Source organism: Saimiri boliviensis, chromosome 14 (genome assembly GCF_048565385.1).
Source record: "Saimiri boliviensis isolate mSaiBol1 chromosome 14, mSaiBol1.pri, whole genome shotgun sequence".
NCBI lineage: Eukaryota > Metazoa > Chordata > Mammalia > Primates > Cebidae > Saimiri > Saimiri boliviensis.
The window spans coordinates 30,324,921-30,342,787 of record NC_133462.1 but is presented as its reverse complement, the minus strand read 5'-3'; the positions used below and the strand labels follow the sequence as shown (position 1 = coordinate 30,342,787).

Below are 17,867 nucleotides of genomic sequence, written 5' to 3'. Positions count from 1 at the left end.
CCCAAGTCCAGAGACAGTGTGCTGGTTGGAAGGTCACTAGCCCCACCCGTCGCTTGAGGGGACTGTGCTCCCCCCGCTTCACTTGTTGTTCTGTTTCTGGGGTCAGGTTGACTGGATTCGAGTCCAGGCGGCTGACTGGCACTGGCCTCAGGCTGCCATGGTCCTGCCCTGGGAGAGGCTGTGAACACACCTGCACAGGTGAGGCCTGGAGCAGCCACCCCCACCCTCAGGCAGGGAACGAAAACCTTTCTAATCCCCGTCTCAGGTTTCAGCTGCCGCCCTGGAGGGGACAGCTGGCCACTAATCCAAGCCTGGCTGGGTCGTTCCAAACTCAGCCAGTCCTGGTGTGGAGGGGCCAGGAGGTGTGGCATATGCAAATGACATGCTAATCCACGGCCTGCTATTAACCTGCTCCCGGCCCCCCAGGAGAAAGCTAAACTGGCCACAGTTGGCATTTATTCTCAGTTTCTCTTGAAGTACAATGCCACCTGAGTCCCAGACTGTTACCTTTGCTGTGCCTGTCCCCCACCCAGAAACCCTTTACCTTACTTTATTTTTGAGACAGAGTCTCCTATTTTGCCCAGGCTGGTCTTACCACCTCTGGCCTCAAGCAATCCTCCGGTCTCAGCCTCCTGAGGCACTGGGATTACAGGCAAACTCGACCACGTGGAGTCCAGAAACCCCTGCCCTTAGCTTTAAGTTAGTAGCAACTCCTCATCCACACCCTGAATCTGAACCATTCCAGCTTCATTCTCTACTCTGGGATAGGGCATCTTCCTTACGTTTTGTTTTGTGGGGGGTTTTTTTATTTGATTTTTGTTTGTTTGTTTTTGTTTCTGAGATGGAGTTTCGCTCATGTTACCCAGGCTGGAGTGCAATGGTGCAATCTCGGCTCACCGCAACTTCTGCCTCCTGGGTTCAGGCAATTCTCCTGCCTCAGCCTCCTGAGTAGCTGGGATTACAGGCACGCGCCACCATGCCCAGCTAATTTTTTGTATTTTTAGTAGAGACGGGGTTTCACCATGTTGACCAGGATGGTCTCAATCTCTTGACCTCATGATCCACCTGCCTCGGCCTCCCAAAGTGCTGGGATCACAGATTTTGTTTTCTTTTTGAGACAGAATTTCCCTCTTATTGCCTAGGCTGGAGTGCAGTGGTGTGATCTTGGCTCACTACAACCTCGACCTCCTGAGTTCAAGCAATTATTCTGCCTCAGCCTCCTGAGTAGCTGGGACTACAGGCACACGCCACCACACCTAGCTAATGTTTGTATTTTTAGTAGAGACGGGGGTTTCACCATGTTGGCTAAGCTGGTCTGAAACTCCTGACCTCAGGTGATCTGTCTGCCTTGGCCTCCCAAAGTGCTGGGATTACAAGCATGAGTCACTGTGCCCGGACTGTTTTGTTTTTTTGAGACAGGGTCTTGCTCTGTCACCTAGGCTGGAGTACAATGGCGTGATCTCAGCTCACTGCAACCTCTGCTTCCCAAGCTCAAGTGATCCTCCCACTTTAGCCTCCTAAGTAGCTTTATAGGCACTCGCCACCATGCCTGGCTAATTTTTGTATTTTTTTTTGTAGAAATGGGGTTTTCAGGCTGGGCACGGTAGTAATCCCACCACTCTGGGAGGCCGAGGTGGGCAGAGCACAAGGTCAGGAGCTCAAGACCAGCCTGAACAACATGGTGAAACCCTGTCTCTACTAAAAATACAAAAATTAGCCAGGTGTGGTGGCAGATGCCTGTAATCCCAGCTACTGCTACTCAGGAGGCTGAGACAGGAGAATCGCTTGAACCTGGGAGATGGAGGTTGCAGTGAGCCCAGATCTCGACACTGCACTCCAGCCTGGGCGACAGAGCAAGACTCTGTCTCAAAAAAAGTAAGAAAAAAAAAAATGGATTTTGCCATGTTGCCCAGGCTGGTCTTGAACCCCTGGGCTCAATTGACCCACCCACCTTGGCCTCCCAAAGTGCTGGGATTACAAGCATGCACCACCACGCCGAGCTCCCTTCATGAAAATCTGCCAGCCAAACCCAGCATCTCCCTGAGAAGGGGATGCCAGGAGAGGCTGTGTCCAGTCCCCATGAATCCCTCCCTGACAGTCACTGGAGACAGAGGACAGTTGGAACTTCAGCTGTGGCTATGCAACCTCACAGACCCCCCAAACTGTGCCAGTCTCAGGGACCTGCTCCCACAGCCCAGGTTGCTTCTGGCCTGACCCCGCTGACATGTGAAGTTCACATGCCACATGGTGCCAGACCAAAGACACCCGAGTCTTTCTGCAGTGCCTGGCCACACCCCATCAGGCCCTGGACACCCATGAGTGAGCACCAGCCTCCCTCACATCAAATGTGCCCCAACACACCAAATCATACAACATGACATGATGTCACTCCAGGACAGTTTATAACATGCTGCAGCTGTCTGGCACATCCAGACATGGCTGGGAAAGGGGCTACAGAAAGGTCTCCCCCAGCTGGGGTGGTGGGAGGGAAGGCCTGGGCTTCCCCAGGGCCCTTGCAGTGGCTTCCAGCGCCGCCACCTCCTCGGCCTGCTGAGCCTCCAAGAGTGCCATCTGCTGCTCCAACTTCCGGCATTGCTCTTCCTGCTTCCGGTGGGCTCCTCGGAAGGCCAGGACCAGGGCGCTGGAAGGGGTGGGTGCTGGGTCAGGAAACAGTCCCCAACTCCACCCAAGGCAGGGGCCGTGGACTCCCACTCCCAGAATGGGGCCTTCTTGACATTGGGTTTCCCAGGGTCCCAGCTAGCTGGGTTTTTTTGTTGTTTGTTTTTTGTTTTTTGAGATAGTTTTGCTCTTGGAGTGCAGTGGGGTGATGCCGGCTCACCGCAACCTCCGCTTCCCAGGTTCAAGTGATTCTCCTGCCTCAGGTAGCTGGGATTACAGGCATACACCACCAAGTCGGGCTAATTTTGTTTTTGTTTTTGTTTTGAGACCAAATCTCACACTGTCGCCCAGGCTGTAGGGCAATGGCGCGATCTCGGCTCACTGCAATCTCTGCTTCCTGGGTTCAAGCAATTCTTCTGCCTCAGCCTCCCTACAGGCGTGCGCCGCCACACCCAGCTAATTTTTTTGTTTGTTTGTTTTTTAGACAGTCTTGCTCTGTTACCCAGGCTGGAGTGCAGTGGCTCGATCTTGGCTCACTGCAACCTCCGCTTCCCGTGTTCAAGTGATTCTCTTGTCTCAGCCTCCTGAGTAGCTGGGATTACAGGCACATGCCACCACGCCCAGCTAATTTTTTGTGTGTATTTTAGTAGAGACGGGGTTGCACCATGTTGGCCAGGACGATCTCGATCTCCTGACCTCGTGATCTGCCCGCCTTGGCCTCCCAAAGTGCTGGGATTACAGGCATGAGCCACCGCGCCCAGTCTAGCTGGTCTTTTTGTTCTTGAGACGGAGTTTTGCTCTTGTTGCCCAGGCTGGAGTGCAATGGTGAGATCTCCCCTCATTACAACCTCTGCCTCCCAGGTTCAAGTGATTCTTCTGCCTCAGCGTCCTAAGTAGCTGGGATTGCAGGCACCCACTGCCACACCCAGCTAATTTTTTGGTATTTTTTTAGTAAAGACCAGGTTTTACTATGTTGTCCAGGCTGGTCTCGAACGCCTGACCTCAAGTGATCCACCCACCTCGGCCTCCCAAAGTGCTGGGATTACAGGGGTGAGCCACCACGCCCGGCCTGTTGTTTGTTTTGAGACCGTCTTGCTTTGTTGCCCAAGCTGCAGTGCAGTGGTGTGATCTCTGCTCACTGCAACCTCCACGTCCTGAGTTCAAGCAGTTCTCCTGCCTCAGCCTCCCAAGTAGCTGGGATTACAGGTGTATGCCAAGACTCCTAGCTAATTTTTTTTTTTTTTTTGGGGGGGGGGACGGAGTTTCACTCTTGTTACCCAGGCTCGAGTGCAATGGCGCGATCTCGGCTCACTGCAACCTCCGCCTCCTGGGTTCAGGCAATTCTCCTGCCTCAGCCTCGTGAGTAGCTGGGACTACAGGCGAGCGCCACCATGCCCAGCTAATTTTTTGTATTTTTGGTACCGACGGGGTTTCACCATGTTGGCCAGGCTCGTCTCAAACTCCCGGCCTCAGCCTCCCAGTGTGCTAGGATTACAGGTGTGGGATTACAAGTCTTCACTGACTATCTTGGGACAGAGGGGAAAGCTGAGACCCAGAGAGAGCCAGGGATACTTCTGAGATCCTGGTCAGGGACAGTGCCAGGGGGACTGGCGGGGTGCAGAACAGGGGTCCCACCTGTGGGCTTTGCATAAGTCCCTGTTCAGCTCGGCACTCTGAGACCGTCTGGCTCGCCCCTTCTGAGCCACGCGGTCCAGCTCCCCACGCAGAGACTGCAGCTGCTCCCTCAGGTCCACTGCCCTGATGCAAAGATGGAGAAGAGAGGGAGCTCACGGCGCAGCCGATCCTATTTCCCACCTCTCCTCGCCCCACCTGCCCACAGTATTGTCACAGAAACACACCTGTACACGGGTGTGCACCTTAGCTTCTGCTGCATACGACACCCCACCCCTCGGGGCCCTCACATGAACTGTCCAACCCCTGCCCCCCCGCCCAGCCCAGGACCCAGGCACACACCTGGTGAGTGACGCTGCCAGTTCCTGGGCTAACTTCTCTGGGTCCCACGCTTTGCCCACCTGGCTACCGTCAACGCCACTGGTGCCACCAGGGACAGCAGGAAGGCCCTAACGGAGGGAGAAGACAAGAAATTGACATTGGCTAGGCCAAGTACATGCTCGGCCCATGCTGGACACCGAAGCTGCTGCCTTCTCAGAGTCCCCAGTCTGGTTCCATACCCCAGTAGGAGTGAAATTACCCTCTGATAAGGGAAATATTTAATTAAAAAATATGGCTGGAAATGGTGGCTCATGCCTGTAATCCCAGCACTTTGGGAGGCTAGGGTAGGATGATCACTTGAGGTTGGGAGTTTGAGACCAGCCTGGCCAACGTGGTGAAACCCTGTCTCCGCTAAAAATACAAAAATTAGCTAGACATGGCGGCTGGTGCCTGTAGTCCCAACTACGTGGGCAGCTGAGGCAAGAGAATCATTTGAACCTGGAGGGCGGAGGCTGCAGTGAGCTGGGATCGCACCACTGCATTCCAGCCTGGGCGACAAGAGCAAAACTCCATCTCAAAAAAAAAAAAGAGAGAGAGATGAGATCTCAATCTGTGGCCCAGGCTAGAGTGAAAGGACATAATTGTGGCTCGCTGAAGCCTCCAACTCCTGGGCTCAAGTGATCCTCCCACCTCAGCCTCCCGAGTAGCTGGGACCACCATGCCCAGCTAACATGATAAGGGAGATAAGTTAACAGGGGACGTCAGATGAGGCTGACGTCCAGGAGGACTTCCTCGAGGAGGTGATGTCTAAGCTGAGATCTACAGGAGGTCGAGGACTTTATGACACAAAGAGGAAAGTGACCGACGTTCCTGGCAGGGGCATGGAATGTACAAAGGCTTTGGGGTGGGAGAGATGATTTCAAGAGCTGCGTTAAGGCCAGGCACACTGACTCATGCCTGTAATCCCAGGACTTTGGGAGGCCGAGGCGGGCAGAACATGTGAGGCCAGGAGTTCGAGACCAGCCTGGCCAACATGGTGAAACCCCATCTCTACAAAGAATACAAAAATTAGCTAGATGTGGTGGTGGGCACCTGTAATCCCAGCCACTCAGGAGGCTGAGGCAGGAGGATTGCTTGAAGCCAGGAGGCAGAGGTTGCAGTGAGCCAAGATCGCACCACTGTACTCCAGCCTGGGCGACAGAGCAAGACTCCATCTCAGGAAAAAAACAAAACAAACAAACAAACAAAAAAAAAAAAACATGGACTCAAGGCCTTAAGCAGAGAACAAACGTGTTCAGAAGTGGAAAAAAGAAAGGCTTCAGGGAAGAGGCTGGTGCCAAAATCCAGGAGGTGAGGTACAGACTGGGGCTATTGCCAGACCTTCGGTGGGAAGGAGGAGACACACGTTTGAGCGGAAGATGCTGTACCCTTTCAGGCTTATTGGGCTCAATACCCTCAAAGAAAGAAACCCTTTGGCTGGACATGATGGTTCATGCCTGTAATCCCAGCATTTTGGGAGGATCACTTGAAACCCAGTATTCGAGGCTGTGGTGAGTTATAATCACGCCACTGCACTCCAGCCTGGTGACAGAGCAAGACCCTGACTTGAAAGAAAGAAAGAGAGAGAGAGAGAGAGAGAGAGAGAGAGAGAGAGAAAGGAAAGAAGGAAAGAAAAAGGAAGGAAGGAAGAAAGAAGAAAGAAAGAAAAAGAAAGAGAAAGAAAGACAGACGGAAAGAAGAGCATGGTGGCTCACGCCTGTAATCCCAGCACTTTGGGAGGCCAAGGCAGACGGATCATCTGAGGTCAGGAGTTTGAGACCAGCCTCACCAACATGGAGAAAACCGTCTTTACTAAAAATACAAAATTAGCTGGCTGCGGTGGCACGTGCCTGTCATCCCAGCTACTCGGGAGGCTGAGGCAGGAGAATCGCTTGAACCTGGGAGGCGGAGGTTACGGTGAGGAGAGATCGTACCACGGCCCTTCAGCCTGGGTAACAGAGCGAAACTCCATTTCAAAAAAAAAAAAAAAAAAAAAAAAGGAAAGAGGCTGGGTGTGGTGGCTTATCCCTGTAATTTGAGCACTTAGAGAGGCAGAGGTGGGAGGATCACTTGGGCCCAGGAGTTTGAGACCTGCCTGGGCGACACAGAGAGACTCAGAAGGAAGAAAGGCAGGGAGGGGAGGGAAACCTCATAGCATAGGTGTGAGTTTGACATGAAGTTTAATCCTGTGACTTGCTTCTTGGTGCAGAAGTGGAAACTGAGGCTCAGAAAGGGCCAGGTGCAGTGGCTCACGTCTGTAATGCCAGCACTTTGGGAGGCCGAGGTGGTGAAGAGTTTGGGACCGGCCTGACCAACATGGCGAAACCCCGTCTCTACTAAAAACACAAAAACTAGCTGGACATCGTGGTGTGTGCCTGTAGTCCCAGCTACTCAGGAGGCTGAGGCAGGAGAATCACTTGAACCCGGGAGGCAGAAGTCACGGTGAGCCAAGAACGTGCCACTGTACTCCAGCCTGGGCGACAGAGCGAGACTCTGCCTCAAAAAACAACTGCAATTGACCAGGGCGATGGTTCCCATTAGAAGCTACTACCAGGTTCAGGCGGGGCAGCTCACCTGGTAGCCCTCCTGCCCGCCCCCGCTGCTGTCACCTCCGCTGCTGTCTCCGCTGTGTGCCCCGCCAGCCCGGAGCTCTGCCCATTCCCACTGCAGCTGCTCCAGCAGCAGCGCGTGAGCCGGGCCCAGGGCTCGGAGGGCAGCCTCCCGAAGCTCCAGGCCCCGCTTCTCACGCCGCACCAGCTGTAGTCGAAGCATCAGGTCCGCCAGGGTCTCCTGCGGGGCCAAGTGGAAGACAGAGAATTTATGTTTCTGGGGTCAACTGCAAGGAAACTGAGGCCCCAAGACGCACCCACTGAGGACGAGTCAGGCAAAAACCATGGCCTTTGGCCAGGCGCGGTGGCTCACCCCTGTCCTCCCAGCACGTTGGGAGGCCGAGGCGGGCGGATCACCTGAGGTCAGGAGTTCGAGACCAGCCTCGCCAACATGGTGAAACCCCGTCTCTACCGAATATACAAAAATTAGCCGGGTGTGGTGGTGGGAGCCTCTAATTCCAGCTACCCAGGAGGCTGAGGCAGGAGAATCACTTGAACCCGGTGGGGTGGGGGGACGTCGGAGGCTGCGGTGAGCCGAGACAGCAGCACTCCACTCCAGCCGGGGTGACAGCAAGACTCCGTCTCAAAAACAAACAAACAAAAAACTGGGACCTTTCGCATGTTCTTGTGAGGTAGAAGTATCTGCCTCCTATAAAAGCTACAGCTGAGCCGTGGCTCAAGCCTGTCATCCCAGCACTTTGGGAGGCCGAGGCGGGTGGGTCACGAGGTCCAGAGATCGAGACCATCCTGGTCAACATGGTGAAACCCCGTCTCTAGTAAAGGTGCAAAACATTAGCTGGGCATGGTGGCGCGTGCCTGTAATCCCAGCTACTCCGGAGGCTGAGGCAGGAGAATTGCCTGAACCCAGGGGGCGGAGGTTGCGGTGAGCCGAGATCGCGCCATTGCACTCCAGCCTGGGTAACAAGAGCGAAACTCCGTCTCAAAAAAAAAAAAAAAAAAAAGCTACAGCTGGCGAAATGGCATTTTCTAGAGGTAAGTAGCTTATATAGGTCAAATAGCCCTTCTTTCAAAGTTTCTAGGTCTCTCCAACTCCGGAACCTCAAGTTTTTCATGCCAAGCTCCAAACCCAAGATTCTGTTCCTTGCTCCCATCTCTTTCCATAGGAAGGCCATTTTGGAGAAGCAGATTTGGAGTCTAATGAGAAACTGAACCCCAGAAGACGAACTCCTATTCATCCTTCAAAACCCTACCTCCAATTCTCCCTCACAATGCCTGCAGCCAGCCCAGCAGAATTCTCCTTTGCTCCTTGGCCCCCCAACCGCAGGACCTCAGTGAAGGATTTTGTCCCACCAGGAAAGACTGACAGAGTGGCCACAGCCCCTTTGTACCCTTGTGGCTATCAGGTCCTGTTGAATTTCTGTCTTCTCCAGCCGGGGCAGAGCTGGGCCAGGTTGGGTCCCCAGAATGGCCTGCACCATGACTTCTGCACGGGGCAGAGTGGGGATGGGTGCCAAGGTGGGGCCAGGCTCTGAGAGAATCTTCACTAGAGCACAACGCTCCTGAAGACGCTGGACATAGCTTCGGAGCTGGAAAGCCACTTCCACTGTGGGCTTGTCCACACTGCTGCCCTCAGGGCTACAGAAAACAGAAGAGGTGCCTGTGACAACACTGGCAATCGTAAGTAGGCTAACGTCATGCCAACCCTGGTAGGGTCCATCATCTTCCATCTCACTGGCCACGATGGAGCCTCTACCATCTGTGGTGGTCCCTGTCACACCACCAACATGGTGGGCACCATAATATAAACCCCACTCGGCACCACCTTCCATCAGGGCCACATGTGGCCAGGTGCAGTGACGCATGCCTGTAACCCCAGCACTTTGGGAGGCTGAGGCAGGAGAATTGCTTGAAGCCAGAAGTTTGAGACCAGCCTAGGCAACAGAGTGAGAATCCATCTTTATAAAAAATTAGCTGGTCTTCGGTGAGGATGTGTGTTAATAATAAAAAATAGCTGGACGTGGTGTGATGTACCTGCAGTCCCAGCTACTTGAGGGGCTGAAAGGAGGAGGACTGCATGAGGCCAGGAGTTTGAGGCTGCAGTGAGCTATGATGATGCTACTGTATTACAGCCTGGGTGACAGAGCAAGACCCTGTCTCTAACAAAATGTTAAAAAGAAACGGGCAAACAAAAAAGGTGGTGGCCGGGCGCGGTGGCTCAAGCCTGTAATCCCAGCACTTTGGGAGGCCGAGGCGGGTGGATCACGAGGTCAAGAGATCCAGACCATCCTGGTCAACATGGTGAAACCCCATCTCTACTAAAGATACAAAAAAATTAGCTGGGCATGGTGGTACGTGCCTGTAATCCCAGTTACTCAGGAGGCTGAGGCAGGAGAATTGCTTGAACCCAGGAGGCGGAGGTTGCAGTGAGCCGAGATCGCGCCATTGCACTCCAGCCTGGGTAACAAGAGCGAAACTCCGTCTCAAAAAAAAAAGAGAGGGTGTCACTCTGTCTCCCGGGTTGGACTGCAGTGGCGCAATCTCAACTCACTGCAGCCTCCACCTCCCAGACTCAAGTCATCCTCCCGCCTCAGCCTCCCAAGTAGTTGGGACTACATGGGCACACCACCACACCCGGCTAATTCATTTGTACTCTTGGTAGAGAAGAGCTTTCTCCACGTTACAAGGGCTGGTCTTGAACTCCTGAGCTCAGGCGATCTGCCTGCCTTGGCCTCCCGAAGTGCTGGGATTGCGGGCATGAGCCACTCTGCCCGGATCTAACCAGTAGGCATCATCATCCATTTTCACGCCAACTGCCATGTCTGTCAACCACCACGCCAACCTCGCCAAGTAGCAACAGGCCAACTGCAGCTGGGCATCATGTCAGCCAACCACAGGAGTTCCATACCGACCTTGCTGCACTCAGCCACCCGAAAACCCCAAACGTGGTGGACTCTGGGAGCCCCATTCCCCCATCAAGACCCCACTCATCAACCAGCCCAGTTCCCAGGGTTCCCCGGGGTACCTTGGCTGTGGATTCTGCAGCGCCCCTGCATCCCTGGTGGTCTCCTCTTGTGCCAGCAGCCTCCATGCTTCCTTTTCAGCTGCCTGCAGGTCACCCATGGGGGCTTCGGCTCCTGAGTCGGCCTCCCGCAGAGCAAGCAGGACCCTGTATGCCTCCTCACAATGCTCACTGTAGGACACTGGTTCTGAGTACTTTTGGACACTCAGCTCGGCTGGGCACAGTGGCCCTCGCCTGTAGTCCCAGCACTTTGGGAGGCCAGAGCGGGACGATCACCTGAAGTCAGGAGTTCAAGACCAGCCTGGCCAACATGGTGAAACCCCGTCTCTACTAAAAACACAAAAACTAGCAGGCGTGGTGGTGCTCGCCTGTAATCCCAGCTACTCAGGAGGCTGAGACATGAGAATCACTTGAACCCAGGAGGCAAAGGTTGGAGTGAGCTGAGATCCTGCCACTGCACTCCAGCCTGGGTGACAGAGCAAGACTCCGTCTCAAACCAAAACAAAAACAAAATTAATTTCTGAAGTGGTGGAAGGTGCTCTCCAGTGAGGGTCCTGTCACCCTCTGTGGATTGGGACCATCCTCAGAGAGCCCATTCACTCCCCAGCTGGTGACATCACTGTCAGGGTGCACTGACCTGTACTGCAAGGCCAGTTGCAACGCTGTGGCCTCAGCCTCCCGCTGACCTAGCTGCATGCTGAGGCCCTCACAACGGCCCTTGTATCCCTGGAGCACAGCCGATAGCAGACGGTTAAAGCATTTGAGCTTCTCAATGTTCCTGTCCACACAGGTGGGGAAGAGGGAAAGTCAGAGGCCCTCTAAGGTAGTCAGGCCTCAGTTTCCACCCTTTCCCTCCCTCCTGTTGCAGCTCCAGATTCTTTGTTTTGTAACTCAGCTGGAGGATGTGCCTGTGCCCTTATGAGCTCAGCATTTGAGTCTCTTACCCCCGGAGCTGCTCCATCTGGGCTTCCATCATGTGCACCTCAGGACTGAGGGGCTGAGCGGGGAGAGACCCAAGGATCTGGGTGCTGGAATGGCTATGGAGGCGCTGAAGCAGGGGGTGAGCCAGAGAGAAGGAGTCCTGCCAAGAAGAGGTGATGTAATGGACCCAATTGTCACCAAGAGCCTGGGATTGTAGGCATTTTCCAACCCCAGAAGCTGTTGGATCCCATGACCAAGATTTGAGTCTCATCCCCCTGAATGCTAGGGACATCAAGACCATGGATTTGAACTTCTCATACTCACCTGAGTCTCCCAGGGTTCCCTGTCTGCCTCAGAGCTGCTAGAACCACTGCCTGAGCCACCTGCTTGGCTGTGGGAAAGACGTGGATAGGACTCCAGCCTCAAGAGGGAATCCTGCAGCTCCTGAACCTGGGAAGGATGAGGGAGGATGTCAGGCCTAGGGGCTCAAACCAACCACCAGCCCTCCCTCCTCAAGGCCTGTTCTTGGGGAAGTGGCAAGAACCCTAGCTGGAAGGCAGGAGGCTTGGATATTTAGCCTGCCCAAAATCTCACTATCTGACCTTCAGAATGTTTCTTAGCTGCTGAATTTTTTTTTTTCCCAGCAGAAAAATGGGTCTCACTCTGGAGGAAAATGAATCCCTGGGCAGTGCTCCCACAGCCCCAAGTTTTTTCCACCAGCCTGAGATGAGGGCTTCCCTCTCAACATCTCATTCAGCCACGGGGCTTTTTTATTTATTTACTTATTTACATATATATGTTTTGAGACAGAGTCTCTCTCTGTCACTCAGACTAGAGTGCAATGGCACAATCTCAGCTCACTGCAACCTCTGCCTCCTGGGTTCAAGCAATTCTCTTGCCTCAGCCTCCTTAGTAGGTGAGATTACAGGCTCGCGCCAGCACGCCTGGCTAATTTTTGTATTTTTAGTAAAGTCAGGATTTCTCCATGTTGTTCAGGCTGGTCTCGAATGCCTGACCTCATGATCTGCCTGCCTTGGCCTCCCAAAGTGCTGGGATTACAGGTATGAGCCACTGTGCCCTGCCAGCTTTTTTAATTTTTATTTTTGAGATGGAGTCTTGCTCTGTCACCCAGGCTGGAGTGCAGTGGCACATTCTTGGCTCACTGCAACCTCTGCCTCCCGGGTTCAAGTGATTCTCCTGCCTCAGCCTCTCAAGTAGCTGGGACTACAGGCACCTGCCACCACATCTGACAAATTTTCGTATTTTCAGTAGAGATGGGGTTTCACCATGTTGACCACTCTGGTCTTGAACTCCTGACTTCAAGTGATCTGCCTGCCTCAGCCTCCCAAAGTCCTGGGATTACAGGCATGAGCCACCGGGCCTGGCAGTCACATGGCTTTGAATGCCACCTATCTGCTAAGGAAGTTCAAATGTCTCCCTTCTGCCCTGCAGTCTCCCCTGAGCCCTGGACTCAGACATACAGCTGCTCCCTTGAGGACCCCACGTGGATGCCTCATGGGCACTTGAGCTTATCAAGGGCCATATAGAGATCTGGTCACCCCTGCAACCAAACCTGCCCCCCCTGTAGCTCCTTCTCTCCCTTCTACTCCTGCAGATCCCAAAGCCTGGAGTTGTCTTTGGCTTCTCTCTAGCCTTCATGCCCACACCTGTCGGTTCCATCTTCAACATCACCCAGCGTTCGTCGGCGTCTCTCCACTTCCACAACCTCCGCCGCCGCGCGGGTCCGGACCAGTAAGATTGTTCCTCACTCCGCCACCAGAGGGCGCCCGCGAACACCTGCGCCGAGCTCGCCCCTCCTCTGCTCAGAACCCTCCGTGGCTCTCACCTGACTCAGAGCAAAGCCCCGCTCTCTGCTTGCAGCCCAGGAGGCCTTGTGCGATCTGCACTTGTCTTTCTGGTCCGGCTCCCCACACCCTCCCTGTTTCCCCTGTGTTCCAGCCACACTGGCCTCCCTCAGGTTCCTTGAACAGACCAGCCCTCTGGATCTGCTGAAATTCTTTTTTTTCTTTTTCTGGACTGGGTCTGTCACGCAGCTCCCCCAGATCCTGGCATAACCCCTCCCTCGCTTCCTTCTGGTCTTTATTTTATTTAATTAATTTATTTATTTATTTTTTGAGACGGAGTTTCGCTCTCGTTACCCAGGCTGGAGTGCAATGGCGCGATCTCGGCTCACCGCAACCTCCGCCTCCTGGGTTCAGGCAATTCTCCTGCCTCAGCCTCCTGAGTAGCTGGGATTACAGGCACGCGCCACCATGCCCAGCTAATTTTTGTATTTTTAGTAGAGATGGGGGTTTCACCATGTTACACAGGCGGTCTCGAACTCCTGACCTCAGGTGGGTCCGTCCACTTTGGTCTCCCAAAGTGCTGGGATTACAGGCATGAGCCACCGCACGTGGCCTCTTTCTGGTCTTTATTCTCAAGTGTCACTTCCTCAGTGACCTTCCCTTAAGAAAGATTTCAAGGGGTCTTTATCTGGTCAGCAGGCTCGGGAGTCAAAAGATTTTTTGTTTGTTTTTGTTTTTGAGATACAGTCTTGCTCTGCCGCCCAGGCTGGAGAGCAGTGATATGATCTCGGCTCACTGCAACTTCCACCTCCTGGGTTCAAGCGATTCTTCTGCCGTAGCCTCCGGAGTAGCTGGGACTACTGGCGCAAGCCACCATGCCCGGCTAGTTTTTTTGTATTTTTGGTACAGACGGGGTTTCACCATATTGGTCAGGATGTTCCCAATTCCTGACCACAAGGAAGCCACACACCTCGGGCTCCCCAAGTGCTGAGATTACAGGCATGAGCCACCATGCCCAGCCAACCTGGCTAATTTTTACATTTTTTGCAGAGGTGAAGTCTCACTGTGTTGCCCAGGCTGGTTTGGAACTCCTGGCCCCGAAGGATCCTCCTGCCTCCACCTCCCAAAGTGCTGGGATTATTGGGGTGAGCCACCACACCCAGCCTCAAAAGGTTTTTTGAATGAACACATGAATGAATGCCGCCTACATCCGGCCCATCTCCTCCCTCAGACAGGGGGCCCCGTGTGACTCGGGATGGCCCCACTCACCTCTCGCTGCAGCGTCTCCTTCTCGGCTCGGATGGCCTCCAGGGAGGCCTCCGTGCGGACCAGCTCATCCTCTCGGGTACTTAGGGCCAGCCGGAGCCAGGCATTCCTCTCCGCCAGGCGAGCTGCTTCTTGCTGGCAGCTCCCTGCCCCTTCCTGCTTCCCAAGGGGTCCTGGTCCCCCTTTGCTTGTGCCCTCCATCAGCCCAGGATGGCTGGGGGGCCGGTGGCGCCAGGCAGCAGCCGCCGCCTCCAGGGAGCTCAGAGCCTGCTGGAGGGTCTGAAACACATCAGGCTCCACAGTCCCAGGAGGCAGCGTCTCCTCGCACTGTAGGGCTGATTCTGGGGACTTGTGGGCTTCTGCTGCAGGTCTGTGGGCCACCTCGGGGGCTGAGGCCAGTCCCCTGCCAGAGTCCTCATCAGTCTTCCTGTTGGTCCTGTAGACACCAACTCAAGCACTTGAGTCACGCCAAGCTGGGCTGGAAATTCTTTTTTTTTTTTTCTTTTTTTTTTTTTTCGACGAAGTCTCGCTCTGTCGCCCAGGCTGGAGTGCAGTGACGCGATCTTGGCTCATTGCAACCTCTGCCTCCCGGGTTCAAGCAATTCTCCTGCCTCAGCCTCCCAAGTATCTGGGATTACAGGCGCCCACCACCATGCCCAGCTAATTTTTATATTTGTAGTTGAGACAGGTTTCACCATGTTGGTCAGGCTGGTCTTGAACTCCTGACCTCAGGTGATCCGCCCGACTCGGCCTCCCAAAATGCAGGGATTACAGGCGTGAGCCATCGTGCCTGGCTCTGGGCAGGGAATTCTGGGGGTTTAAACTTCATGGTCTTGGGGAGGTGTGAGTGGGGCAGAGTTGGCAAGTGTTCTGGGACTGGCATCCCAGGGCGAGACTGGGGGGCTGGGAATTCAGGGAAGAGGCCGGACAGAGGGGTGGAGGAATTGCGTGGGGAGACCCGGGCCTGAGATGGAGAGTGCACAGCACACTGGAATGTGACAGGCACTGGGAAAGGCCTGAGGGTGAGAGACAGAAGGTTCTGGAAGTGAGGTCTTTTGGGGCAGCAGCTCACACTTGTAATCCCAAGACTTTTGGAGACCGAAGTGGGCAGATCACTTGAGATCAGAAGTTCAAGGCCAACCTGGCCAACACGGTGAGACTCTGTCTTTATTTAGCCTGGCGTGGTGGCATGCATCTGTAATCCCAGCTACTCGGGAAGCTGAGGCTCCCGCTTGGCCTTGGAAGGCAGAGGTTGCTGTGAGCGGAGATTGTATAACAGCAGCGCAGCCTGGGCAACAGAGCAGGACTCAAAAAAAAAGAAAGAAGGAAAGAGACAAAGACAGACAAAGAGAAAGAATGAAAAAAGAAGGAAAGAAAGGCCAGGCGCGGTGGCTCACACCTGTAGTCCCAGCACTTTGGGAGGCCGAGGCGGGTGGATCGTGAGGTCAAGAGATCGAGACCATCCTGGTCAACATGGTGAAACCCCGTCTCTACTAAAAATACAAAAAAAAAACATTAGCTGGGCATGGTGGCATGTGCCTGTAATCCCAGCTACTCAGGAGGCTGAGGCAGGAGAATTGCCTGAACCCAGGAGGCGGAGGTTGCGGTGAGCCGAGATGGCGCCATTGCACTCCAGCCTGGGTAACAAGAGCGAAACTCCGTCTCAAAAAAAAAAAAAAAAAAAAGAAAAGAAAAGAAAAAAGAAGGAAAGAAAGAGTAAGGAAAGGAAAGAAGGTCAGTCGGGCTGAGAGTAGTAGGGAGCTATGGCAAGCGTGTGAGTAGAGGAGGTGCACCAGCAGACCTGTGGGGGCAAAGATGTGTCTGGACCGGGCTGAAGGGCAGAGGCCAAGCGGGTCTTACCTGCTTCCGAGGCCTTGGCCACTGACCTCCTCCATGGGGCCCAGCTGCTCCGGCCCAGAGCTCCCCAGAGGTGGCACAAGGCTGGGCTTGGAGCTCCCACCGGCTGCCTCAACCTCCTCTGAACTCTCAGCCACGGGGTCCAGTTCACCCTGCAAATGACCCCAGGGCCCAGCTCTGAGCCAGGCAGGGCAGGACCTCGGTGTCCCAGAGAGTGGAGGGGAGAGGGGACACTTACGGTTGGAACATGCCTCCCTCGACGGCTTCTGGGCCGCGTGGCCCGGGCACTCATTGCTGTCCAGAAGCCAATGCCCTCTGAATGCTTCTCCTTCGTCACCCCCTAAAACCACAACCTGCTGTGAGCTCTTGCCTTCGTTGTCCAGGACAAAGGACAACCTCAATTTCCTCTGCAGTGAAGTGGGGCATTGACTACTCCTCTGGAAGGGATTTTGTTATCAAGGTTGATTGAGCACATTTGAATGCCTCCCCGGACAGGCAGCTCACTACCTAACAAGGCTGTCCTGACCTCCCCCTTCTCTGCCTTCTTTACCTTCACTACCTTTGTCCCCTTCCCTCCTCTATTTGCGCCTGAGAAGGAAACCTCAAGAATTCCCTCTCCTCCCGGGCCCTCCCAAATGAGGGGTTCAGGTCTCTCTACCTCTCTGATCCTCTGGGGGGAACTTGATCAGAGGCGTGAGTCCCTGGATACTGTCTTGGGGTCACTTTGGCCACTGCCTGTTCAGGCCTGGGCTGGCCAAGCTTGGCCTGGGAGGGGCCGGGAAACAGGAAACGCCCTCCCCTGGTCACATGACGTGTTATTGTGTTGTTTCCTTTTTGAGGACAGTGGTTTCCTGCAGCCCTAGTGGGGCATGCATACCTGACTCCCAAGGTTTCAGCCCCCCTCATCTCAGCCTCCAAGCCCACGGCCCTTCCACCTCTCGTTTTTTTTGAGACAGGATCTCGCTTTATCGCCTAGGCTGAAGTGCAGTGGTGTGATCTTGGTTCACTGCAACTTCTGCCTCCCGGGTTCAAGCGATTCTCCTGCCTCAGCCTCCCAAGTAAATGGGATTACAGGCACGTGCCACCACATGCAGCTAATTTTGTATTTTTAATAGAGAGGGGGTTTCTCCGTGTTGGTCAGGCTGGTCTCGAACTCCCGACCTCAGGTGATCTGCCCACCTCAGCCTCCCAAAGTGCTGGGATTACAGATGTGAGCCACTGCTCCTGGCCCACCTCTGACTCTTGGATTTTATTTCTCAAGAGCTAGAACGGGCTGAGCACCAAGGCTCACACCTGTAATACCAGCATTCTGGGAAGCTTAGGCGGTTGATCACTTGAGCCCAAGAGTTTGAGATCAGCCTCAGCAACATGGCAAGACCCCTGTCTCTACAAAAAATACAAAAATTTGCCAGGAGTAGTGGTATGCAGTAATAGCCTGTAGTTCCAGCTATTTGGGAGGCTGAGGCAGGAGGACTGCTTAACACCTGGAAGTGGAGGCTGCAGTGAGCCATGGTCATGCCACTTGACTCCAGTCTGGGTAACAAGGTGAGACCCTGTCTCAAAAAGAAAGAAAGAAAAGAGCTAGAATGTTCCCCTGAGCTGATGGTTTTCATCTGGCTCACCTGTGAACTCCTTGTTATAAGTAAAATTTCGGGCCGGAGGTGATGGCTCACGCCTGTAATCCAAGCATTTTGGAGGCCAAGGCAGGCAGATCACCTGAGGTCGGGAGTTCAAGACCAGTCTGACCAACATGGTGAAACCCTGTCTTTAAAAAAAAAAAAAAGATGCCATTGCACTCCAGCCTTAACAGGAGCACAA

The 17,867-nt window shown here is 54.2% G+C and overlaps 1 protein-coding gene across 4 annotated transcripts; it reads right to left on the bottom strand.

The window, feature by feature from the left end:
- Nucleotides 1–2,291: 2,291 nt before the first annotated feature.
- USHBP1 (USH1 protein network component harmonin binding protein 1) lies at nucleotides 2,292–16,387 on the bottom strand. Of its 4 annotated transcripts, XM_039467072.2 has the most exons (12): nucleotides 16,288–16,387; nucleotides 16,053–16,201; nucleotides 14,196–14,628; nucleotides 11,446–11,571; nucleotides 11,145–11,281; nucleotides 10,838–10,978; nucleotides 10,204–10,371; nucleotides 8,570–8,816; nucleotides 7,186–7,401; nucleotides 4,594–4,700; nucleotides 4,255–4,377; nucleotides 2,377–2,641 (listed from the first exon to the last, which is right to left on the bottom strand). In XM_039467072.2, the coding sequence occupies exons 1-12, from the start codon at nucleotides 16,339–16,341 to the stop codon at nucleotides 2,452–2,454; spliced, it is 2,091 nt and encodes a 696-aa protein (XP_039323006.2). In that variant the 5' UTR covers nucleotides 16,342–16,387; the 3' UTR covers nucleotides 2,377–2,451. The 4 variants fall into 4 exon arrangements, 3 of the variants coding, with proteins under 3 accessions (XP_039323007.2, XP_039323008.2, XP_039323006.2); XR_005578623.2 differs by lacking the exon at nucleotides 2,377–2,641 and having other exon boundaries at nucleotides 4,290–4,377; nucleotides 7,221–7,401; XM_039467073.2 differs by lacking the exons at nucleotides 4,255–4,377; nucleotides 4,594–4,700 and having other exon boundaries at nucleotides 2,292–2,641.
- Between the last annotated feature and the right edge of the window lie 1,480 nt (nucleotides 16,388–17,867).

Coding starts and splice junctions, on each gene's coding strand:
- USHBP1 (XM_039467072.2), bottom strand. CDS start 16,341: ATGAGTGCCCGGGCCACGCGGCCCAGAAGCCGTCGAGGGAGGCATGTT. Junction 11,572..14,195: donor AGGAGACGCTGCAGCGAGAG/GTGAGTGGGGCC, acceptor CATCCTTCCCAG/GTTCAGGAGCTGCAGGATTC. Junction 11,282..11,445: donor GGGAACCCTGGGAGACTCAG/GTGAGTATGAGA, acceptor TCTTCTTGGCAG/GACTCCTTCTCTCTGGCTCA.